We start from the raw sequence: 20,143 nt of genomic DNA, 5'->3' as shown, positions 1-20,143 counted from the left end.
GGAAGTAAACAGAAGGCGGGTAACTATAGACCGGTTAGTCTAACATCGGTGGTGGGTAAAATGTTAGAGACAATTATTAAAGAAACACTAACGGGGCACTTGGATAAACATGACTTCATCGGACAGAACCAGCATGGTTTTGTGAAGGGGAAGTCCTGTTTAACGAATCTGCTCGAATTCTTTGAGGAAGTAACAACCCGGGTGGATAAAGGGGAACCGGTGGATGTGGTATACTTGGACTTCCAAAAGGCTTTTGACAAGGTGCCACATAAGAGACTATTGCTAAAAATAAAAAATTATGGGATTGGGGGTAATATATTAGCATGGGTAGAGGATTGGCTAACAAATAGGAAGCAGAGAGTGGGGATAAATGGTTCATACTCGGGATGGCAACCGGTAACTAGCGGGGTTCCGCAAGGGTCGGTGCTGGGACCCCAGTTGTTCACAATTTATATAAATGATTTGGAGGAGGGAACCAAGTGTAATATATCAAAATTTGCGGACGATACAAAAATGGGAGGAAAAGTAGGGGATGAGGAGGATAGGAAGAGTCTGCAAAAGGATATAGATAAGCTAGGTGAGTGGGCAACAACTTGGCAGATGAAATTTAATACTAATAAATGTGAAGTCATTCACTTTGGGAAAAAAAATGATAGGGCAAGTTATTTTCTAAATGAGGAGGAGCTGCGTTGTAATGCAATGCAAAGGGATCTAGGGGTATTAGTACATGAATCACTAAAAGTTAGTATGCAGGTGCAGCAAGCAATCAGGAAGGCCAATGGAGTTTTGGCCTTTATTGCTAGGGGGATTGAGTATAAAAACACGGAGGTCTTGCTGCAGCTGTACACAGTATTAGTGAGACCACATTTGGAATACTGTGTACAGTTCTGGGGTGCCATACTTAAGAAAGGATGTACTAGCCCTGGAGGCAGTGCAGCGAAGGTTTACAAGATTAATTCCTGCAATGAGGGGATTGACATATGAGGAAAGGTTAAGTAGGCTGGAACTCTACTCTTTGGAGTTTAGAAGAATGAGAGGCGATCTCATTGAAACATATAAGATCGTGAGGGGCCTTGATCGGGTGGATGCACCGAGGATGTTCCCAATGATAGGGGAAACTAGAACTAGAGGACATAGTTGCAGAATAAGGGGGGGCTCTTTTAAAACTGAGATGAGGAAGAACTTCTTCACCCAGAGGGTGGTTAATTTATGGAATTCACTGCCCCAGGGAGCAGTGGAAGCAGAAACTTTAAATATATTTAAGACTAAAATAGATGGTTTTTTAGCTGCCAAGGGGATAAGGGGCTACGGGGAGAGGGCAGGGATATGGACCTAGGTATGGTTAGTATAGTAAGACCTGAGTGATCTCCTGGACAAGTGTCGATCGCCTGGATTGGGGTCGGAGAGGAATTTCCCGGATTTTTTTCCCGAATTGGACCTGGGTTTTTATCCGGTTTTTTGCCTCCCCCAGGAGATCACGAGGTTCTTGGGGTGGAGAGGGGTGATAGCGGTATAAAGGGGAGGGTAGTGTCTTGTGTTCTGTGTCTTGTGTCTACTGTTTGTGGGTAAGTGTGTCTGTTTAGTGTTCAGCCATGAGCGAATGGCGGTGCGGGCTCGACGGACCTGGTGGTCTACTCTCGCACCTACTTTCTATGTTTCTATGTTTCTATGTATACAGACCTGCATTTCATTCGTAGTCAGGATTAATCTGGGTCCCCTGGCGCTGCAAGTGCTGTTGAATTGCTACTGGAGTTAGCGACACTATTTCATTGAAGGTTCTGCACTCAGCTCATTGAAGGTTCTGCACTCAGCTGGCTCCGTTCCTACCTTTCCAACAGATCCCACTTCATCTCTCTCCATAACCACACCTCTGCTACAGCCACAGTCACTTAAGGCGTTCCCCAAGGCTCCGTACTCGGCCCCCTCCTCTTCATCATCTACATCCTCCCCCTTGGTCAGATACTCCGCCACTTCAACCTGGACTTCCACTGTTGCGCCGATGACACCCAGATCTACCTCGGCACCAAATCCCCCCACAACCCCCCCCTCTCCCATATCAACACCTGTTCGTCAGCTATAAAAACCTGGATGCAACATAATTTCCTCAAACTCAACAGCAATAAAACAGAATTCCTCCTCATAGGCTCCAAATCCTCACTCGGAAAAATCAATAACCCCACTCTCACCATCGACGGCACCACTGTCTCCCCATCTCCCCAGGCCCGCAACCTTGGTGTGATCTTTGATTCCACCCTCTCCCTTGAGCCTCACATACGCCATGTCATTAAAACCTCCTTCTTTCACCTCCGCAACATCGCCAAAATCAGACCCTCTCTCACACCTCCCGCTGCTGAAAGACTCACCCATGCCTTCATCTCCTCCCGACTGGACTACTACAACTCACTTCTCCTTGGCATCAGCTCCAACTACATCAACCGACTCCAACTGGTCCAGAACGCAGCCGCCCGACTCATCACCCACACCAAATCCTGGCATCACATCACTCCAGTCCTCAAACAACTTCACTGGCTTCCCATCTCCCACCGGATCACCTACAAAATCCTGGTCCTCACCTACAAAGCCCTCCACCATCTGGCCCCCCCATATCTCACTGACCTCCTCTCCCCCTACCAACCCTCACGGTCCCTCAGATCCACATCAGCCGGTCTCCTCTCCATCCACAAGTCCAACCTCCGCAGTTTTGGGGACAGAGCCTTCTCCAGGGCAGCTCCCAGGCTCTGGAACTCCCTCCCCCAACTGATCCGCAATTCCGTGTCCCTCACCATCTTCCAGTCCTGCCTCAAGACCCATCTCTTCACCTCTGCCTAGCCTTAGCCCCACGCCCCCGTCCCTTTTCATCTGTGCTTGAATTGCCTCATATTGTGTTTTGAATTGAATTCTGTCTTTAATTTGTGTACTAGTCATGTCTCTACTATTTATTTCATTCCGCTTACATATTTTTCCTCTACTTGCTAAATTTTTGTAAGGTGTCCTTGAGACTCTTGAAAGGCGCCCATAAATAAAATTTATTATTATTATTATTTCTCACTTCTTCACTGGTCCATGCAGAAATCTCAGCAGTGACAATCTAATGAATCACCTCTCAGCCTGGGGGTATGGGTTCCATTCTCACTAGGGCTGCTCTCCCAGGTTATACAGGGTTATTATACAAGGGCGAACCACGCACCCCTCTCCTGCATAACCCCAGGAGGCAGATTTGTGAGCTGAGTCTCACTACCATCCCCGTCCCTTCCCGAGTGTCCCATCCCTGTCCGGCGGTGTCCGGAGATGTCCGGGGAGAGCCTGGACTGAATGGACACCGGCCCAGGGCAGTGCCGGCCCCAGGCTTACAGCCAGCGCGGAGAAGCGCCAACTCCAGTTCAACTCTGCTCCAACTCACAAGGCTTCTCGTCCTTCGACGCCACGTCCGCACATGGGTTCACATACCATTTTCCTGCCATGCTGACCTGCTCTTTGAAATTGCCCTCGTCCGGTTGAATGTTTAACAGCTTAATTGGACTTTAAGCTTCTTCAGTAATTGCTGTGTTCACCTCGTGTTTCAATAGTCCACACTTTACTATGACCTCATTACTAGTTTTTCCATATCATGTCATCTCACTCACTAATCACCGTCTTTACTGACACCCAGACACTCAATTTAAAACATCCATCCTTCTCTTAAGTTCTTCAACCTCCATTACCATTTGCTATGGATGAATGCTGTGGTGGATGTTTGTGTTACAGTTTTATTGTGTGTTCTTTATTATTGTACTGCTGCTGACAACCCAAATTTCCACCAACCCTGGTTGTGTGGCAATAAATTATATCTATCTATCTATATTAGCAATGTTACAAAATTTTGAGATTTTAAAAATCAAGTCTGTAATTTATCCCATCAGATAAAGCATAAAAATAAGTTTAATTTGACACCTAATTCACTTTCATATCTCAAGTATTTAAAAAGTTATGGCCATTTTCATACTGGGAAATGAGCATCTTGTTCCCTATTGATTTTCTATGGACATAACAAAAAAGCTGTGATCGTGAACAGTCAAAAGCCCATAACTTTCTTAAAAATTAAGAGAACTGAATGAAATTTTCAGTTATCATAGATTGAAGCATTCTGAAACAAATATAAAATAATCTTACTTGGATGACCTGAAATTAAAGCATATAATTAGTTAGTTACCTAATTGTAGCTAATTTCAGACTTCAATTACTAGATCTAAACATCTATCCATTTCTTAATAAATGATTAACATTTTTAAATAGCCTAAATGTCCAAATAATATTCACAAATAATTCACAATAAAACATGATTTTTAAATCTCATTTACATTAATTTATAGGCCAAATGGAAGGAATTTAGTGTTTAATTGCTGTAAATAAATGCCCATTTAAATCAGCTTTCCAGTGGGTCCCTGTGGAACGCGCTGGTTTAGAACGTTCACATTGCGGTAGATTTGTGCCCCAAATGCCCAGAAAAATACTGCGCGATATAATGGGCCCAAATTGAGCTACTCGCAATATTAAACTTTGTATAAAGGGATCTTTAGAAGCCCTTTTTAATGTAAAAATATACAACCTAACTTCTGCTATTTGCTTTATGAGACCCTGCGGTTGCTGGCGGTCGCGGGTTTAGAGATTGATTTTTAAACTACTATAACTATTATTCAAGGCCTTTAAACCTAATAATAGCTTTTGCGACGGGGTCTTCCAGCGATTTTTCGTTAATAATTAACTAGGCTGAACATTTTCGATTGGAACAGCTTAGAGAAAATCGCGTTTTAAACCCGCCCCCCTCTAAACGGCGCCAAAATCGCGCACACCCTCAGCAGCAGATCTTCAACGACGCTTCAGGTAGGCTTTGCAACATACCTATCTATATCTATCTAATCGCCAGCCCACTTGCCATTTAACCTCCTTGGACATCCAACTTGCCTAAATATTGACACAAAATGCTGGAGTAATTCAGCGGGACAGGCAGCATCTCTTGTCTCCACCACCCACTCCTTGTTTAAAACTTTTCTTTCAACCCATTTCTTTGATCATAACATCTGCTCTGGCTCGATGCCCAATTTTGTTTTGCTTAGTGCTGCTTTTATGTATACCCCACAATTTTTTTGTGACATTATTGGTGCTGTATAAATACATTTTAGTGTAGACAACCAGGTTACCCAGGAGTAACAAATGGAGACTGGGATAACATCTAATTACCTCAGACTGGGATAACATCTAATTACACATCCCAGTTTGGAAGGGGATTGACTGACCACAAACATAATTTGACCAAGCAGATCAATACTGTGCAAGGCAGAGCTATAGTGAGTATGATACCGGACAACCTTATTGGTCTTGCAGCTGCCTGCAATCTCTGGGCATATTTGTTCTTCTAATTCCTGTTGATTATTTGGGGGCCTATAACACAATCCCAACAAAGTGATCATCCCTTTTTTATTCCTGGTCACCGGTCACCTACTGGTCAACTCTGGTCCAGAAGAGTTCCCACTGATCCAAAAATCTGAATCCCTGCTCCCTGCACCAACTTCTCAGCCATGCATTTATCTATCTTCCTGTTCCTACCCTCTTTAGCACGTGGCACAGAGTAATCCAGAGATAACTACTCTGAAAGTCCTGCTTTTTAACCTTTTGTTAAACTCCCTCTCATCACTTCGCAAGACGTCTTCACTTTTCCTACCAATGTCATTTGTGCCAACATGCAACACTGCACCTTCCGAGAATGCCATGCAGCCGCTCCAAGCCATCCTGGACCTTGGCACTAGAGGCGCAACATTCCATCATGGAGTCTTGATTGCTGCCACAGAATCTCCTATCTGAGTCTCTAGCTTGGTTCTCAAACCGCTATGGCTCTGCCTGACATTACCATTCCCCACTGTGCCTCAGAACTAGGCTTTGTGCCACAGAGAACTTTCATCCATACGTCAAGATCGCTCAAGTCCAGAGCAAAGGGAACAACCTATTCGTTGGCCCAACCCATCATTCTTTGGTAGAGTTTACAAAGCATCTAGCTTCATAGGTCACCTCAGCACCCACAATATTGGAATAGAGAACAAGCAATCCCTGTTCCTGAGAAATCACCTAAGATAGAGAAGATCTACCTACCCAAAACTTTCATGTCCTCCAATGTCAGATTGCACTAGCCAAATTCTGTAACATCTACAGGATGCACTATAGGAACTCTCTAATGCTTCTTTGACCAAACCACTCCCTAGACATCTATCACCAGAAGGCTAGGGCAGTAAACAAACAATTGAAAAGACCACCATCTCAGGTTTGTCAGGTTGGAGGCCAGTGACTAGTGGGGTGCCACAGGGATCTGTGTTGGGCCCACTGTTGTTTGTCATGTACATCAATGATCTGGATGATGGTGTGGTAAATTGGATTAGTAAGTATGCAGATGATACTAAGATAGGTGGTGTTGTGGATAATGAAGTAGATTTTCAAAGTCTACAGAGAGATTTAGGTCAGTTGGAAGGGTGGGCTGAAAGATGGCAGATGGAGTTTAATGCTGATAAGTGTGAGGTGCTACATCTTAGCAGGACAAATCAAAATAGGACGTACATGGTAAATGGTAGTGAATTGAGGAATGCAGTTGAACAGAGGGATCTAGGAATAACTGTGCACAGTTCCCTGAAGGTGGAATCTCATGTAGATAGGGTGGAAAAGAAAGCGTTTGGTGTGCTGGCCTTTATAAATCAGAGCATTGAGTATAGAAGTTGGGGTGTAATGTTAAAATTGTACAAGGCATTGGTGAGGCCAATTCTGGAGTATGGTGTACAATTTTGGTCGCCTAATTATAGGAAGGATGTCAACAAAATAGAGAGAGCACAGAGGAGATTTACTAGAATGTTGCCTGGGTTTCAGCAACTAAGTTACAGAGAAAGGTTGAACAAGTTAGGTCTTTATTCTTTGGAGCGCAGAAGGTTAAGGGGGGGACTTGATAGAGGTCTTTAAAATGATGAGAGGGATAGACAGAGTTGACGTGGATAAGCTTTTGCCACTGAGAGTAGGGAAGATTCAAACAAGAGGACATGACTTGAGAATTAAGGGACAGAAGTTTAGGGGTAACACGAGGGGGAACTTCTTTACTCAGAGAGTGGTAGCTGTGTGGAGCTTCCAGTGGAGGTGGTGGAGGCAGGTTCGATTTTATCATTTAAAAATAAATTGGATAGTTATATGGACGGGAAAGGAATGGAGGGTTATGATCTGAGTGCAGGTAGATGGGACTAGGGGAGAATACGTGTTCGGCACGGACTAGAAGGGCAGAGATGGCCTGTTTCCGTGCTGTAATTGTTATATGGTTATATCAGAGTTCCAATCCATCGTGGCTTGAAAATGTATTGTGATTTCTTCATCAGAACTGGGTCCAAATCTTGGAAGGCTTTACCCAATGGTGAGACCACTTAATTATGCAAGCTACTGCAACACGCAACAATAACCACCAGTGAATACCGAGCTTGCCATTGTTGCTCAAGGGCATAATTATTAAATATCTGTTACAAAAAATACCATTATGAAGGCAGTTATATAAACGGATGATTTGTTGCTATTTTTAATTGTTGAATTCACACACTACTTAGGATGCTTCGCAGTGGAGTCCATTTATAATGATGCCTTTCATAAACTTAATGTCCAAAGCATTTGACAACTAACTGTATAACTTTGGAGTTTAGTCACTGTGACAACGAAGGAAATGGGAACAGCCAAATGCTGCAAAGCCCCCCAAAATATGAAATGAGATAAAGACCATACAATCATTTTTGTTTAGGTTGGGGTATAAAAACTGAATATAAAAAAACTAGTACACAGATCAGTTGAACATCACAATAAAAATAACACTAGAAATTTTAAAATTCACTGAAGATAAAGCTTCACCATAAAAATAATCATATTTCGTGAATGCAATTGATTTGTTTCTCTTTTCCTGGAATTGGAATATAAGCAATTTTATGGCTGGAGCTGAATCGCCCCATTGGAACTTGAACTTTAGTTTATTTTCATACATCAAAATTAGTTTATAGTTTATCTGGCTTTTGCAGGCCGCTTCCACATGTAACAATCTGGAACCAAAACTAATCAATGATGACGTTCAAGAGAGTTTATAATACATATTAAGTAGTATCTGTATCTCTGCCATGATAAGAATCTCATCTATCACCAAAAAACCTGTTTGTCTCTTAAAGCCTGAATTTCACCATGTTTTAATGCTTCAAGAGACAAATGAGACTGCAGATGCTGGAATAGTCAACAAAAAGACAAATGATGGAAGAACATAGCAACTCAAGCAACATCTGTGGAAAGAGAAACAAGTTAATATTTCAGGTCAATTACCCCTTCTGATGGGTCACTGGCTTAAAAAGTTAACTGGTTTCTCTTTCCAGAGTTAAGGCCTGTCCCACTGGGGCGTCATGCAGATGGCGTTCAAAGATTTTGTGAATCCCAAAGTCCTGGGGTGCTGCGCGCAAGCACGAGTCACTGCCTACATCACCACTCACCGTGCGCGCGTCGTGACGCATAAATGATGTCGCGTAAATGACGCCCAAGTGGGACAGGCCCTTTAATGTTTGGTCTGATGAATCTGAATGCTAGCTCACTCACCAGGGACGCTACCCGAGGTGCTGAATGTTTCCAGCATTTCCCATTTTTATTTCAGTTCCAGAATCCGTTTTAAAACTGACATGGAACACAGTCTCAAACATGATACCCCTTCCAAATCTGGGATGTGGGCAAAATATCTCAAGGTGAATAATTCCAGAGACCAATTAATTAAGTTGTAAAAATGAGCTTCCATTACACAAGATGCCGAGGTGAGTTGCCATCTATATGAAATGGTATTAAACTGCATTTGAATTTGGTGGCCTTGCACCCTGCTTGAAATGCTATGAAACTGCACTTGAATTTGGTGGCCTTGCACCCTGCTTGAAATGCTATGAAACTGCACTTGAATTTGGTGGCCTTGCACCCTGCTTGAAGTGGCATGAAACTGCACTTGAATTCGGTGGCCTTGCACGCTACTTGAAGTGGTAGGAAACTGCACCTGAATTTGGTGGCCTTGCACCCTGCTTGAAGTGGAAGGAACTGCACTTGAATTTGATGGCCTTGCACCCTGCTTAAAATGGTAGGAAACTGCATTTGTATTTGGTGGCCTTGCACCCGTCTTGAAATGGAATTTCAAGGAATAGCCACGAGTCAACTGCCAGCCCACCAGCCGCGAGTGAGCTGCCAGCACATCAGGCTTAAGTGACTGAGCTGCCACTCCAAGAATCCATTTGGCCCACAATGTCCATACTAGCCCTCTGGAAAACAGTCCCTTCAGCCCACAACACCCATACTAGCGCTCCAGAAAAGCCCCCCCCCCCCCCCCCCCCCACCACTCACTGGCCACCAATATTGGAATTGGTGGAGAGGTGGAATATTGCGTTGAGGGACCAGCCCTCCTGTGTGAACATGGGACCCAACGGGTCCCACTTAGTCTAGTAAGTAGATATAAATAGAATGTCTATTGATATTCTTCAAACTCCATATGTTACCAGAGTGTAATAAAGTAGTATACATTTTGAGTAGGAGTCTATATGCCACCGAATCAGGAATGACTTGCCAAAGGCACATTATCTTTACTAATTAGTACGAACAAGGAAGTTGTCTAAGTTTCTATGGGATGCTTTGTGAGACAATCTTGCTAATGCTATTAACTGGAACTTGATGGATTGCCCAGGAGGGAATCGTGGAACAGATGGAACCGTCCTTAATCTGCTCCTAGCTTTTTTCCTAGCAGGATGATAGCAGTGTTAATTACACCTAATCCTTCCGATTGTGTCATGTTTATTCTACCCTTTATGAAAAATACCATCTAATAAATCCACTCACCCCATATCACATATTGCCTCACCGTCTGGAAATACCTTCTGGTAAGCACAGGATTTTTTTCAATTAACCAATAGTCAATGATACCAAGATGGTAGGTAGGACGGAAACACAGCAGGGGCGAGGAAAAACAGTTAGATTAAATTGCATTCATCTCAATGCAAGGAGCCTGACAGGTGAGGTTAATGAACTCAAGGGAGTGTATAGGTAGGTGTGACCAGGACAAATAGCCATCCTGGATACCTGGTTAAGGGAGGGACAGGACTGGGAACACCCCTGCATCAAGGGCTTGGATGGGATGAAATTTGTCAAGTATATTCAGGAAAGGTTCCTCAGGTAGCATGTAGATGGCCGAATTAGGTGAGGTCAAAGTTTAACCTACTCTGAGGGAATTGGGCAGGGCAAGTGACTGAAGTGTCAGTGGACGAACACTTTGGGATCAGCAACCACAGTTCTATTAGTTTAGTTTGGAGATACGGCATGAAAACAGGTCCTTCAGCCCGCCGACCCCCGCACACTAACACTATCCTATACACACTGGGGACAATTTACCCTTATACCAAGCCAATTAACCGACAAACCAGTACGTCTTTGGAGTGTGGGAGGAAACCAAAGATGTCGGAGAAAACCCACGTGGTCACAGGTCAGCACCCGTAGTCAGGATGGAACCCAGGTATCTGGCGCTGTAAGCGTTGTAAGGCAGCAACTCTTTCGCTGCGCCACTTGCCGCCTTTAGCTTTAGAGTATTTATGGATAAGGACAGGGGTGGATCATAATTTAAAGTACTAAATTGGTATAGGGTTGATTTTGATGGTATTGTACAGAAACATGCATAAGTGGATTGGAGTAGGTTGTTCTTCCACCACAGCGCTATGTCTTCTATGAATAAGCCAGTTCTGAATCTATACGACCAAGTAAAGATTCTTTATCATTTACAATAATTAAATAACACTCTGGATTTTTGATCCAAACAATATCTCGCCACTGATATTTAAATAACAAAACATGAATTTAACCTAAATACATGACAAAATGCCCAATGCAATAACATGTTCAAGTTTAAAGATTAACTCATCGCTTTCCATTTTAACCAGGAAATATGGAAGGTGTAGGAGAAAGGCATGCCATGTTCCCAGCCACATCAAAAAAATAGGCATGTCCTTATAAAATGTTCTTACATTTCAGACTATCTGTTCAGAATGGTTTTCTTAAAAATATGTCCCCCTCATAAATCCCCTCAGTATAACGAGAAACTGTAGGTTAGGATTGTTTGGAGCTCTGGCGTGGACCAGCTGCACAAAGCAGCTAGTGACTATGCTGTACACTCTTTTCTGTGCAACGCACCTAGCAGAAATGTTGGGATGTAGCAAGACATACCATTTCTAAAAGTGGAAAATATCCCACCAAGTTTGCAATTGATCAGAAGAGTTAACTTTATGTGGGATTTTCACTCCCACACAGATATCTCATGGGTATAGTCACAGAGCCACACGAGGATGATAGTCAGACATTATTCATCCATCACGGCACATATAATACAAGCTTGACCTTTCCCAGATGTCTGCTAATCTGCCTATTGAAACCATCTGAAATTATTTAAGAAAACATAGTTCATGCATTATTTTAGAGGTCATATAAATATTCCTTTAAAATATTTCCAGCATCGGCAGTATTTTCTCTGAACTAAAATATTCTGTACAATTTTGAAATGTGTTGTTAAACTGTAAGTTTCCCATGGAATTGCATTAATATGAGATTCAGTGGATTTGTTAGCTCCTAAATGACAGCCTAGTCTGTCTACAAAATGATCTCACTAAATTCAACGTATATGTTAGAAGAAAAAAATACAAGACACATTTGGCCACCTTTCATTAAAATGCATCATGCAGCAATCAGTAGTGGGCATATGCTTCATCTCCCTCTATTATTTCTTTCTCATTTTCTTTAACCCAGGGACAATTGTAGCACAAACCTAGCTAAATGAGTGAGTGTGTGGACTGGTCAGCTTTCAAGGAATCTGTGGCTAACCTAGATGAATATGCCACCGCTGCACCAGATGTTATCAGCAGGTGTGTAGAGACACTCTCTCTCTCTCTCTCTCTCGTACATGCGCCAATCAGCATCAATGGTGTGGATGTGGAAATAGTTGAAAGCTTCTAGTTCTAATATTGGTGGTAATATTACTAATGATCTGTCATGGACCAACCACACTGATGCGACGGGCAAGAAGGCGCAACTTCCTTAGGAGACAGAGAATTTGGAACATTTCCAGTGATTCTTACAAACTTCTACAGATGCACAATAGAAAGCATACTGTCAGGTTACATCACAGATATAATCAATTCCATTATATTTAGTCCTGTAGTACTTTTTTTTATTGATAACTTGTATTAGAAATGTGTTAATATTTCTTTAGTAACTTGTCAGTTTCTTTGTTGAACTAAATTAAGGCGCATGTTGCAATCAAAAGCGCTTGAACAACAGGCGTCTGCCAAAAGCTCCGCTCAAGATTGCAAGAAATTGCAGAGAAGTTGGTAAATTTATCAGAGACCATTACACAGCCATGATAATCAAATAATTGTCCCATCCCGGGCATTCCTTCTTTTTCCTGCTCCCGTCTGGCAGACGATGCAGAAGCTTGAAAGTGCATACCACCAGACTCAGGAATGGTTTCTTTCCCTCCATTATCAAACCTCTGAACAGTCCTTTCATAAGCTAAGATACTGTTCAATTCACCTCTATCCCATTGAGAACATTGGATTTTGTCTGATGTGCTACAATGCTGAGAACTATATTGAGTACTATATTGTGATATCTTCCCCTTTGCTCTAATGTACGAGTTTGAACGGATTGTATCTATGTATGGTATATTTGATCTGTTTGGATGGCATGAAATGGTACATATAATAGTTACAATACTACTCAAAATAAAAAACAAAACCTAATTGTATATGTATTAGTTTATATGCCATGGGTGATGCTGTCAAGGTGAGCAATTAGTCCATCTCAAACTTCCTTCTGAACTGAGTACATTGCCAAGGCCATTTCAAAGGACATTTGATTTTAATTCCTTCAGATGTAACTATGGGATTTTAAATTATAGATCAATCGGCCAGAATTGCTGGAATGTTAATCTATTAATTTAATCATGAAACTATTACACCCTAGTTATAAAGTTAACCTATCAATACAGATTATATGTCAAATAAGTTAACGTAACATTAGATTGCTTGCAATTCATTTAACACCCTGGTAATATATTTCATTAATATATTCTGTTGTTCAATCTCAACAGACTGCTGGAATACTAAACTAATCATAAAAACATTAACACATGGATTGCCTTTTGCACCAATTTGTACCCGTGGCTGCACATTGCCAGTTGGATGCCGCATAAACATTTCAATATCCTTGCTGCCTATTAATATGGTGCAATCTTAAAATCAAGATAAATGTTAGCAAATTGCAGCTACTCTGGGACAGGGGCAATCATCATCTCTGCATCCAAATAGCATCTGAAATTATCAACTAATTGTTCATTATAATCTGAACTACCTACAGCATATTTTTTAGATTGTTGCATCTAGAGCATATTTACATACTGCACAAATTCATTCCAACTAAAGCCCAACTCTAATAATACAGCTTTTCCCAAGTGAAAATAGCTGTACGGCATCACGGGAGATAACATCACGGGAAGAAACCAGACTCCAACTATGGACAAAAAGGCTTGAGGACGACCCCCCTCCTACTGACATGGGTATCCCTCCTTCTGAAGCCCTCCCTCCGGGCTCAGAAGCACCATGGGTCCAGTGGAAGACGCTCAACCGCCTGAGAACAGGAACAGGGCGATCAAAAGCTGCCATGGCCAGATGGGGCTATGAAACTGGCCAAACCACCTGTGAATGTGGAGAAGAGGACCATACAATGCAGCACTGCCTTGTCTGCCCCCTACTACCCAACCAGTGCAGCTCAAAGGATCTTGCAGTGTTCAACAAAAACGCAAAGGACTGTGTAAAGGAATGGGAAACTGTCATATAGTCAACCAGCTTCAAAGACACGAAAAGAAGAAGAAGTGAAAATCAAACAAAGGAAGAAAATCTTATGCTTGAAATTACCACTTTGGTACAACTACACACTTATTAATGCAGGTGTTCCTATCACAATTAATGAAGATTACAAGTGGCTTCTGTTGAGAAGTAAACATTTGATTATTCAGTAGTGCTAATCATAACCCATCTAAAAACATTATTCGCCACAAGACACATTCACAACTATTTAATGCACAATTTAATTCTCTTTATGTTCAGAAAGATTAAGTGTTGGAAATTTAAGTATTATTAAAATAAAATTAAAGTTAGTAATGATTTAAATGCATGCTATTTAATATGGTGAATTGATCAAATATGCAATTGTTTAACTTTTCTAGTAGGAACCTTTTCCTCCAAATGAATCTTTATTTAGTTGTGTTTTTATGTCTCAAAAGAAGTTCAAGCAGTTGTGGTGGTGGTTTGTATTAAACAGACACCCTGTTTGGCAGTGCTCTGTGCCTTCATTTATTGTTTACTAAGTAAGTCACCAGAGCCATGGTTTGGCATTGCTTGCCTTTTCTTGCAAGAGAAAGCATGAAAATGCTTACCAAATACAAATGTTATGTTCAGGAAAACTGAAGATAGGAAAGGTAATTGGCTTTCTAATGTAACATAAATCAAGAGCACAAGAAAATAGGAGCACTGAAAATAGGAAAATAGGTAGGGCACTGGGCCCTTCAAATCTGCCCGAACATTCAACATTCATGGCTGTTCATTCCCATAACATTTTGTACACCTTGATCACATCCCCTTCAGTCATCTTTGTTCCAAGGAAAATAAACCCAGCCTACCCAGTGTCTTTTCATAGCTAAAATGCTCTGTAAATGCCAGGTACAATCATGTTCTTTATGTAGGGTGTGGCAACCAGAATTGCACACAAGACATTAGTTGTGGCCTAACATTCATTTCATAAAAGTTGTACCATAACATTCTTGCTTTTATACTCTAACCAAATTATTAACAATTATCATATTGCCTTCGATCCAGATTGCAGTGTCTCACCTGAAGATTATTCAGCGGGTCCATTTTCATCACCGGGCCAATAGTGTTCAGTGGTAAGGAAATATCAATGCTCTGATTTGGCATTAATGGAGTGTGAATTGGAAGTGGAGTTGTGGGGATCACACCAAAGCTAGGAAAGAAACACAAAGCACATTAGGCACGTGTATAATTTTCCTCTCGTCCTCCAAGTCAAATGATCTCAACCTGAAATAAAACTATTATACAAGCTACAAACAGTGTTATATTATCTGGAATGGAATCAGAACAATGGAACATAATTGCCTCAGTTCAAATAACCATCATGGAATCTTAGCCATGTTCAACAATGAAGTGCAATTCCAGATCCACCAAATTAATAAGCCTGCAGTAAAGAGACATCTATTTCCAAATTATAGATTACTTCAGTGCATAACCACCATGAGAAAGGCAAATCAATTATTTCACTGATATCAGCAAGTTAGGCTGAATTTATGCATGCTTCAGGTATAATGAAAGCCACATCAAACTATTTGGATTTAACATCTTGACACTATTCTTACAATGTTATGATACACAGTGAAGCTTTTCATTTTCTTGAATGTGTCACCTGAATCAGTAGACTCACAAAACATCAGCTATGAGTATTGCAGGGGGGGGGGGGGGGGGGGGGGGGGGAGTGCATCAGATTGTGTTCTATTATCAGTACGTCTAATAGATAGTGGCACCACAAGACTTACTTGAGAAGCATTAATTGGCAAAAATATTTTAAGAATTAACTTTACAGTTAATTAATACAGATTTCAACGACAACATTTATTACCCATCCCTTTGATAAAGTGGTGGTGAGACACTTCCTTCAACCACTGCAGTCCTTCGCAGAAGTCGCAGGTGTTGGAGATGTTGGCAAAGTAGACCAGGCAAATATCTTTGCGTAAGAAGGAACTGCAGATACAGGTTTAAATCGAAGGTAGACACAAAATGCTGGAGTAACTCAGCGGGTGAGGCAGCATCTCTGGAGAGAAGGAATGGCCGACATTTCGGGTCGACCCAAACGTCGCTCATTCCTTCTCTCCAGAGATGCTGCCTCACCCGCTGAGTTACTCCAGCATTTTCTGTCTACAGGCAAATATCTTCAGTGCATTATGTAGATGCGATATACCACATCCGTATACTCAAGTGGTGGAGGGAATGTTTGGTTAGGGTGTGACATTGGGTGCTAATTGTTTAAGCTGCTTTGAACTGGAGGGTGTTAAACTTGAAACTTGGGCCCATCAGGGGAAGTAGAGAGTATTCTGCCACATGACAGACTTATGCCCTGGATGGGCTAATGGAGCTGTCCTGACAAACTGCTGCAGTGATGCCCTAGCTCTCCTCCAGAATTCAAATGTTTGGTCCACAATTATGATGAGGTCAGGAGTGGAATGGTCCAGCTGAAGCACTAGCTGGGCATGGGTGAGTAGGAGTAGGTTGAGTAAGTGCCATTTGATATCAGCATAGCTTTCTCTGAAACACTTGGGTCAAATTAAAGAACTGAAACAATCCTATTCCTTTTCTCCAGAGATGCTGCCTGCATTTGCTGTCTATCCTAGATAATTATATCTATACAACTGGGTTAGAAAGGGATACGATTCAATCTTAACTCCATCTACTTGCTGTGAGTGGAAACCAGACCTGCGTTTACGAATGGGGAACGGTGCAAATAGTCTCTAGAAAATGAACTCGGTAGAGACTAAGCATTTGAGACACAAATGGTTGCAGCCATGAAAGAAAATTTTACACTGCGACCAGTCAGGGTGTTAATTAATCAATGCCATTCTTACATAAAAGCACAATAATTCAGATTTTGGTGATCAGAAAATATAAGGAATACTGAGCAGGTCAGACAAAATCTATGGACAGAAACATAATCAGCATTCTAAGTGAAAGGCATCCATTCTACGCTTTGATTTAGTATTTTCCTCCATCGATGTCACCCAATCTGATGAGTATTTCCTGTCTTTTCTGTTTTCACTGCTTCAAGTTCCTGCCTCACACTGCTCTCCAGGGAACCAGTACAAAGAAACAAAAAAAAAAAAAAAAAATCTAAATTGACGTTTGGAAATAATTGGTTTAAAACATACTCTTGCTGCTAAAAATACTGCTCTGAATTTTGATGCATGGAAATAGCATTTCATCATGAATTTAGGTCAGCAATTCAGTTCAATAAATAAGGGCTTATTTTGTATGCGCTGAACTGCATTTCTTCAAAATGCAATTTACTTATGTGCAATCTATAAATATTATACATTGGCAGAAAATTTCAATTTCAAATTAGACAGTTATACAGGTGAAAATTGTTATCAAGGTTAATGTACATGACATACAGTGCCCTCCATAATGTTTGGGACAAAGACCCATCATTTATTAATTTGCCTCTGTACTCCACAATTTGAAATTTGTAATAGAAAAAAAATCACATGGGGTTGAAATGCACATTGACAGATTTCGGACTGGTGCGCCAATAACAACTTGGCACTAAACACCTCCAAGACCAAGGAGCTGATTATTGACTTCAGGAGGTCCCATTCTGGAGAATACGCCCCAATCTCCATTTATGGGGAAAGTGTGGAGAGAGTGTCCAGCTTCAAGTTTCTGGGCACTCACATTTCAGAAGACCTCACATGGTCCACAAACACTGCCGCGCTGGTCAAGAAGGCACAGCAACGACTGTTCTTCCTGAGGACATTAAAAAAGACTGGTCTGCCCCAACAGCTGCTGACAACGTTCTACCGCTGCACCACAGAGAGCATACTAACGTATGGCATCTCTGTGTGGTATCTCAGCTGCACGGAGGCGGAGAGGAGAGCTCTTCAGTGCGTCGTCAACAGAGCGCAGCGGATCATCGGGACAGAGCTACCAGCCTTGGAGGGCATCTACCACACGCGGTGCCTCAGGAAGGTCCTCAGCATCCGTAAGGACTCATCATACCCCTGCCACGGTCTGTTTCAACTACTTCCCTCCGGCAGACGTTACAAGCCCTTCTACGCCCGAACCTCCAGACTCAGGAACAGTTTTATCCCAAGAGCTATAGCGGCTCTGAACCGGCCCTAATGAGTGCCCCCCCACCCACCCCCTTTGGACATTCTCCCTCAGATGGTCACGTCAATCAATTCAGCTTGTTTATTTATGTATTGTATTTATTTACCTTTCTTGTACATCAGTGGAGCTGCACACTAAATCTCGTTGCACTGACGTGCAATGACAATAAAAGATATATTATTATTATTATTATTTTGCATGCAATGACTGCTTGAAGTCTGCGATTCATGGACATCACCAGTTGCTGGGTGTCTTCTCTGGTGGTGCTCTGCCATGCCTGTATTGCAGCCATCTTTAGCTTATGCTTGTTTTGGGGGCTAGTCCCCTTCAGTTTTCCCTTCAGCATATAAAAGGCATGCTCAATTGGGTTCAGATCGGGTGATTGACTTGGCCACGCAAGAATTGACCCTATTTTAGCTTTGAAAAACTCCTTTGTTGCTTTAGCAGTATGCTTGGGATCGTTGTCTTGCTGTAGAATGAACCGCTGGCCAATGTGTTTTGAAGCATTTGTTTGAACTTGAGCAGATAGGATGTGTCTATACACTTCAGAATTCATTATGCTACTACCATCAGCAGTTGTATCATCAATGAAGATAAGTGAGCCAGTACCTTCAGCAGCCATACATGCCCAGGCCATAACACCCCCACCACCGTGTTTCACAGATGAGGTGGTATGCTTTGGATCTTGGGCGGTTTAGGGGCTGTCCCACTGCGGCGACCTAATCTGCAAGTCTAGAAGAGTTTGCCCTCGACACAAACTCACAGCATGGGCAGCACGTGTTCCTAGGAGGTCCTATGAGATCACTGGAGCTCTCCTTCATGCTCGAGGGAAGTTCCCGGATACTCGCGGCCTCAGCTAGGCCGCGGAAACGTTTTCAGCATGTTGAAACATTTTCCACGAGTAAAATTTGGTCGGCATGGTTCTTTATAACTCAGTGGAGTGGGGTCGCTATTTAGTTACAGGCAGTCGAGGGCAGCCGTAGGCAATCTCCTTAGCTGACCGTGCATTTTGATTGGCTCATGGGAGTTTTCAGGACCAAGGAAAACCGACCGGTAGGTAAAATGCCTGCTAAACATTTCCTTATACTTCTTAAAAGTGTCTCCACTCCTTCTCCACCCCTTCTCTCTCCCTCTCCCCTTCTCGACCCCCCCCCCCCTGCCCGCCCTCTAGAAAGGGCTTACCGTACACTGTGGCAGCCGTCATTAGGGCCATTATATTATACAATATTATTGTTTCAACTCAGATTACAGTTTTCGGAGCAGTTTAAAAGCAATTTTGATAGATTATGTACTCTATAAATTTTTAAGTTCAATAATTTGTATTTCACTGTACATTATCACGTACTTCTCCACGCCATATTGCATCTTGGGAAATAACACGTAGAACAAGTCTCTAAAATTTTCAATATTACATTATTTGGTGCAATCATGCATCTGTGCTCCTGCTCCAACTCTTCCCGAGCTTGAGGCCAAATGAGCTGTATTATTCTCCAAGAATTGCAGATGACCCCACATTCATACTGTAGTGGACCGGATCTCGACCAATGATGAGATGGAGTACAGGAAGGATGTAAAGAACTTAGAAACATGGTGTCAAGAAAACTACCTCTCCCTCAATGTCAGCAAGAGGATGGAGCTAGTTCATCCTGGTGCATGGTGGCACTGAGGTAAAGTTGCTGCTTTACAGCACCAGAGACCCGAGTTCGATCCTGACTATAGAAAAAAGATAGAATTCCCTTGGTCCTCACTTCTCGCCCTTCTAGCCTCCACTTAGTCAGTTTTGCCAGCTCCAACAGGATCCCAACACTAGCCATATTGTCCACTTTCTGCAGGGACCACTGTGTGACTCGCTGGTCCACTCACTCACCCTTCCCCATCCATTCCTACCATCCACTGGCACTTTCCTCTGTGCAACAACCCAGCCCTCACCATCACCCAGCGACTTAAACAGCCTTTCTAGGTGAGGCAGAGATTCAACTGCACCTCTTTCAACCTTGTTTATTGCATTCAGTGCTCATAACCCTCCTACATCAGCAAGACCAAGCCAAGATCAGAACAATTGAAGTCTGTCCACAATGTGACTCTTGTGCTTCTAGTTGCATGTTATT

At 42.3% G+C, this 20,143-nt stretch overlaps 1 protein-coding gene across 3 annotated transcripts in view; it reads right to left on the bottom strand.

The window, feature by feature from the left end:
- The window catches only part of ap2b1 (adaptor related protein complex 2 subunit beta 1), a 172,398-nt gene that overhangs the window by 68,657 nt on the left and 83,598 nt on the right, over nucleotides 1-20,143 (bottom strand). For all 3 annotated transcript variants that reach the window (XR_004416089.1, XM_033045970.1, XM_033045971.1), the window contains one exon: nucleotides 14,979-15,108. Coding sequence is in view for 2 of the 3 variants with exons in the window: in XM_033045970.1 (XP_032901861.1) it covers nucleotides 14,979-15,108 (130 nt within the window). In the remaining variant the exon portion in view is untranslated. The remainder of the gene's footprint in view (nucleotides 1-14,978; nucleotides 15,109-20,143) is intronic.

This window comes from Amblyraja radiata, chromosome 28 (assembly GCF_010909765.2).
Source record: "Amblyraja radiata isolate CabotCenter1 chromosome 28, sAmbRad1.1.pri, whole genome shotgun sequence".
Classification (NCBI taxonomy): Eukaryota; Metazoa; Chordata; class Chondrichthyes; order Rajiformes; family Rajidae; genus Amblyraja; species Amblyraja radiata.
The sequence above is the reverse complement of the archived record's forward strand: the minus strand, read 5'-3'. Positions and strand labels throughout refer to the sequence as shown.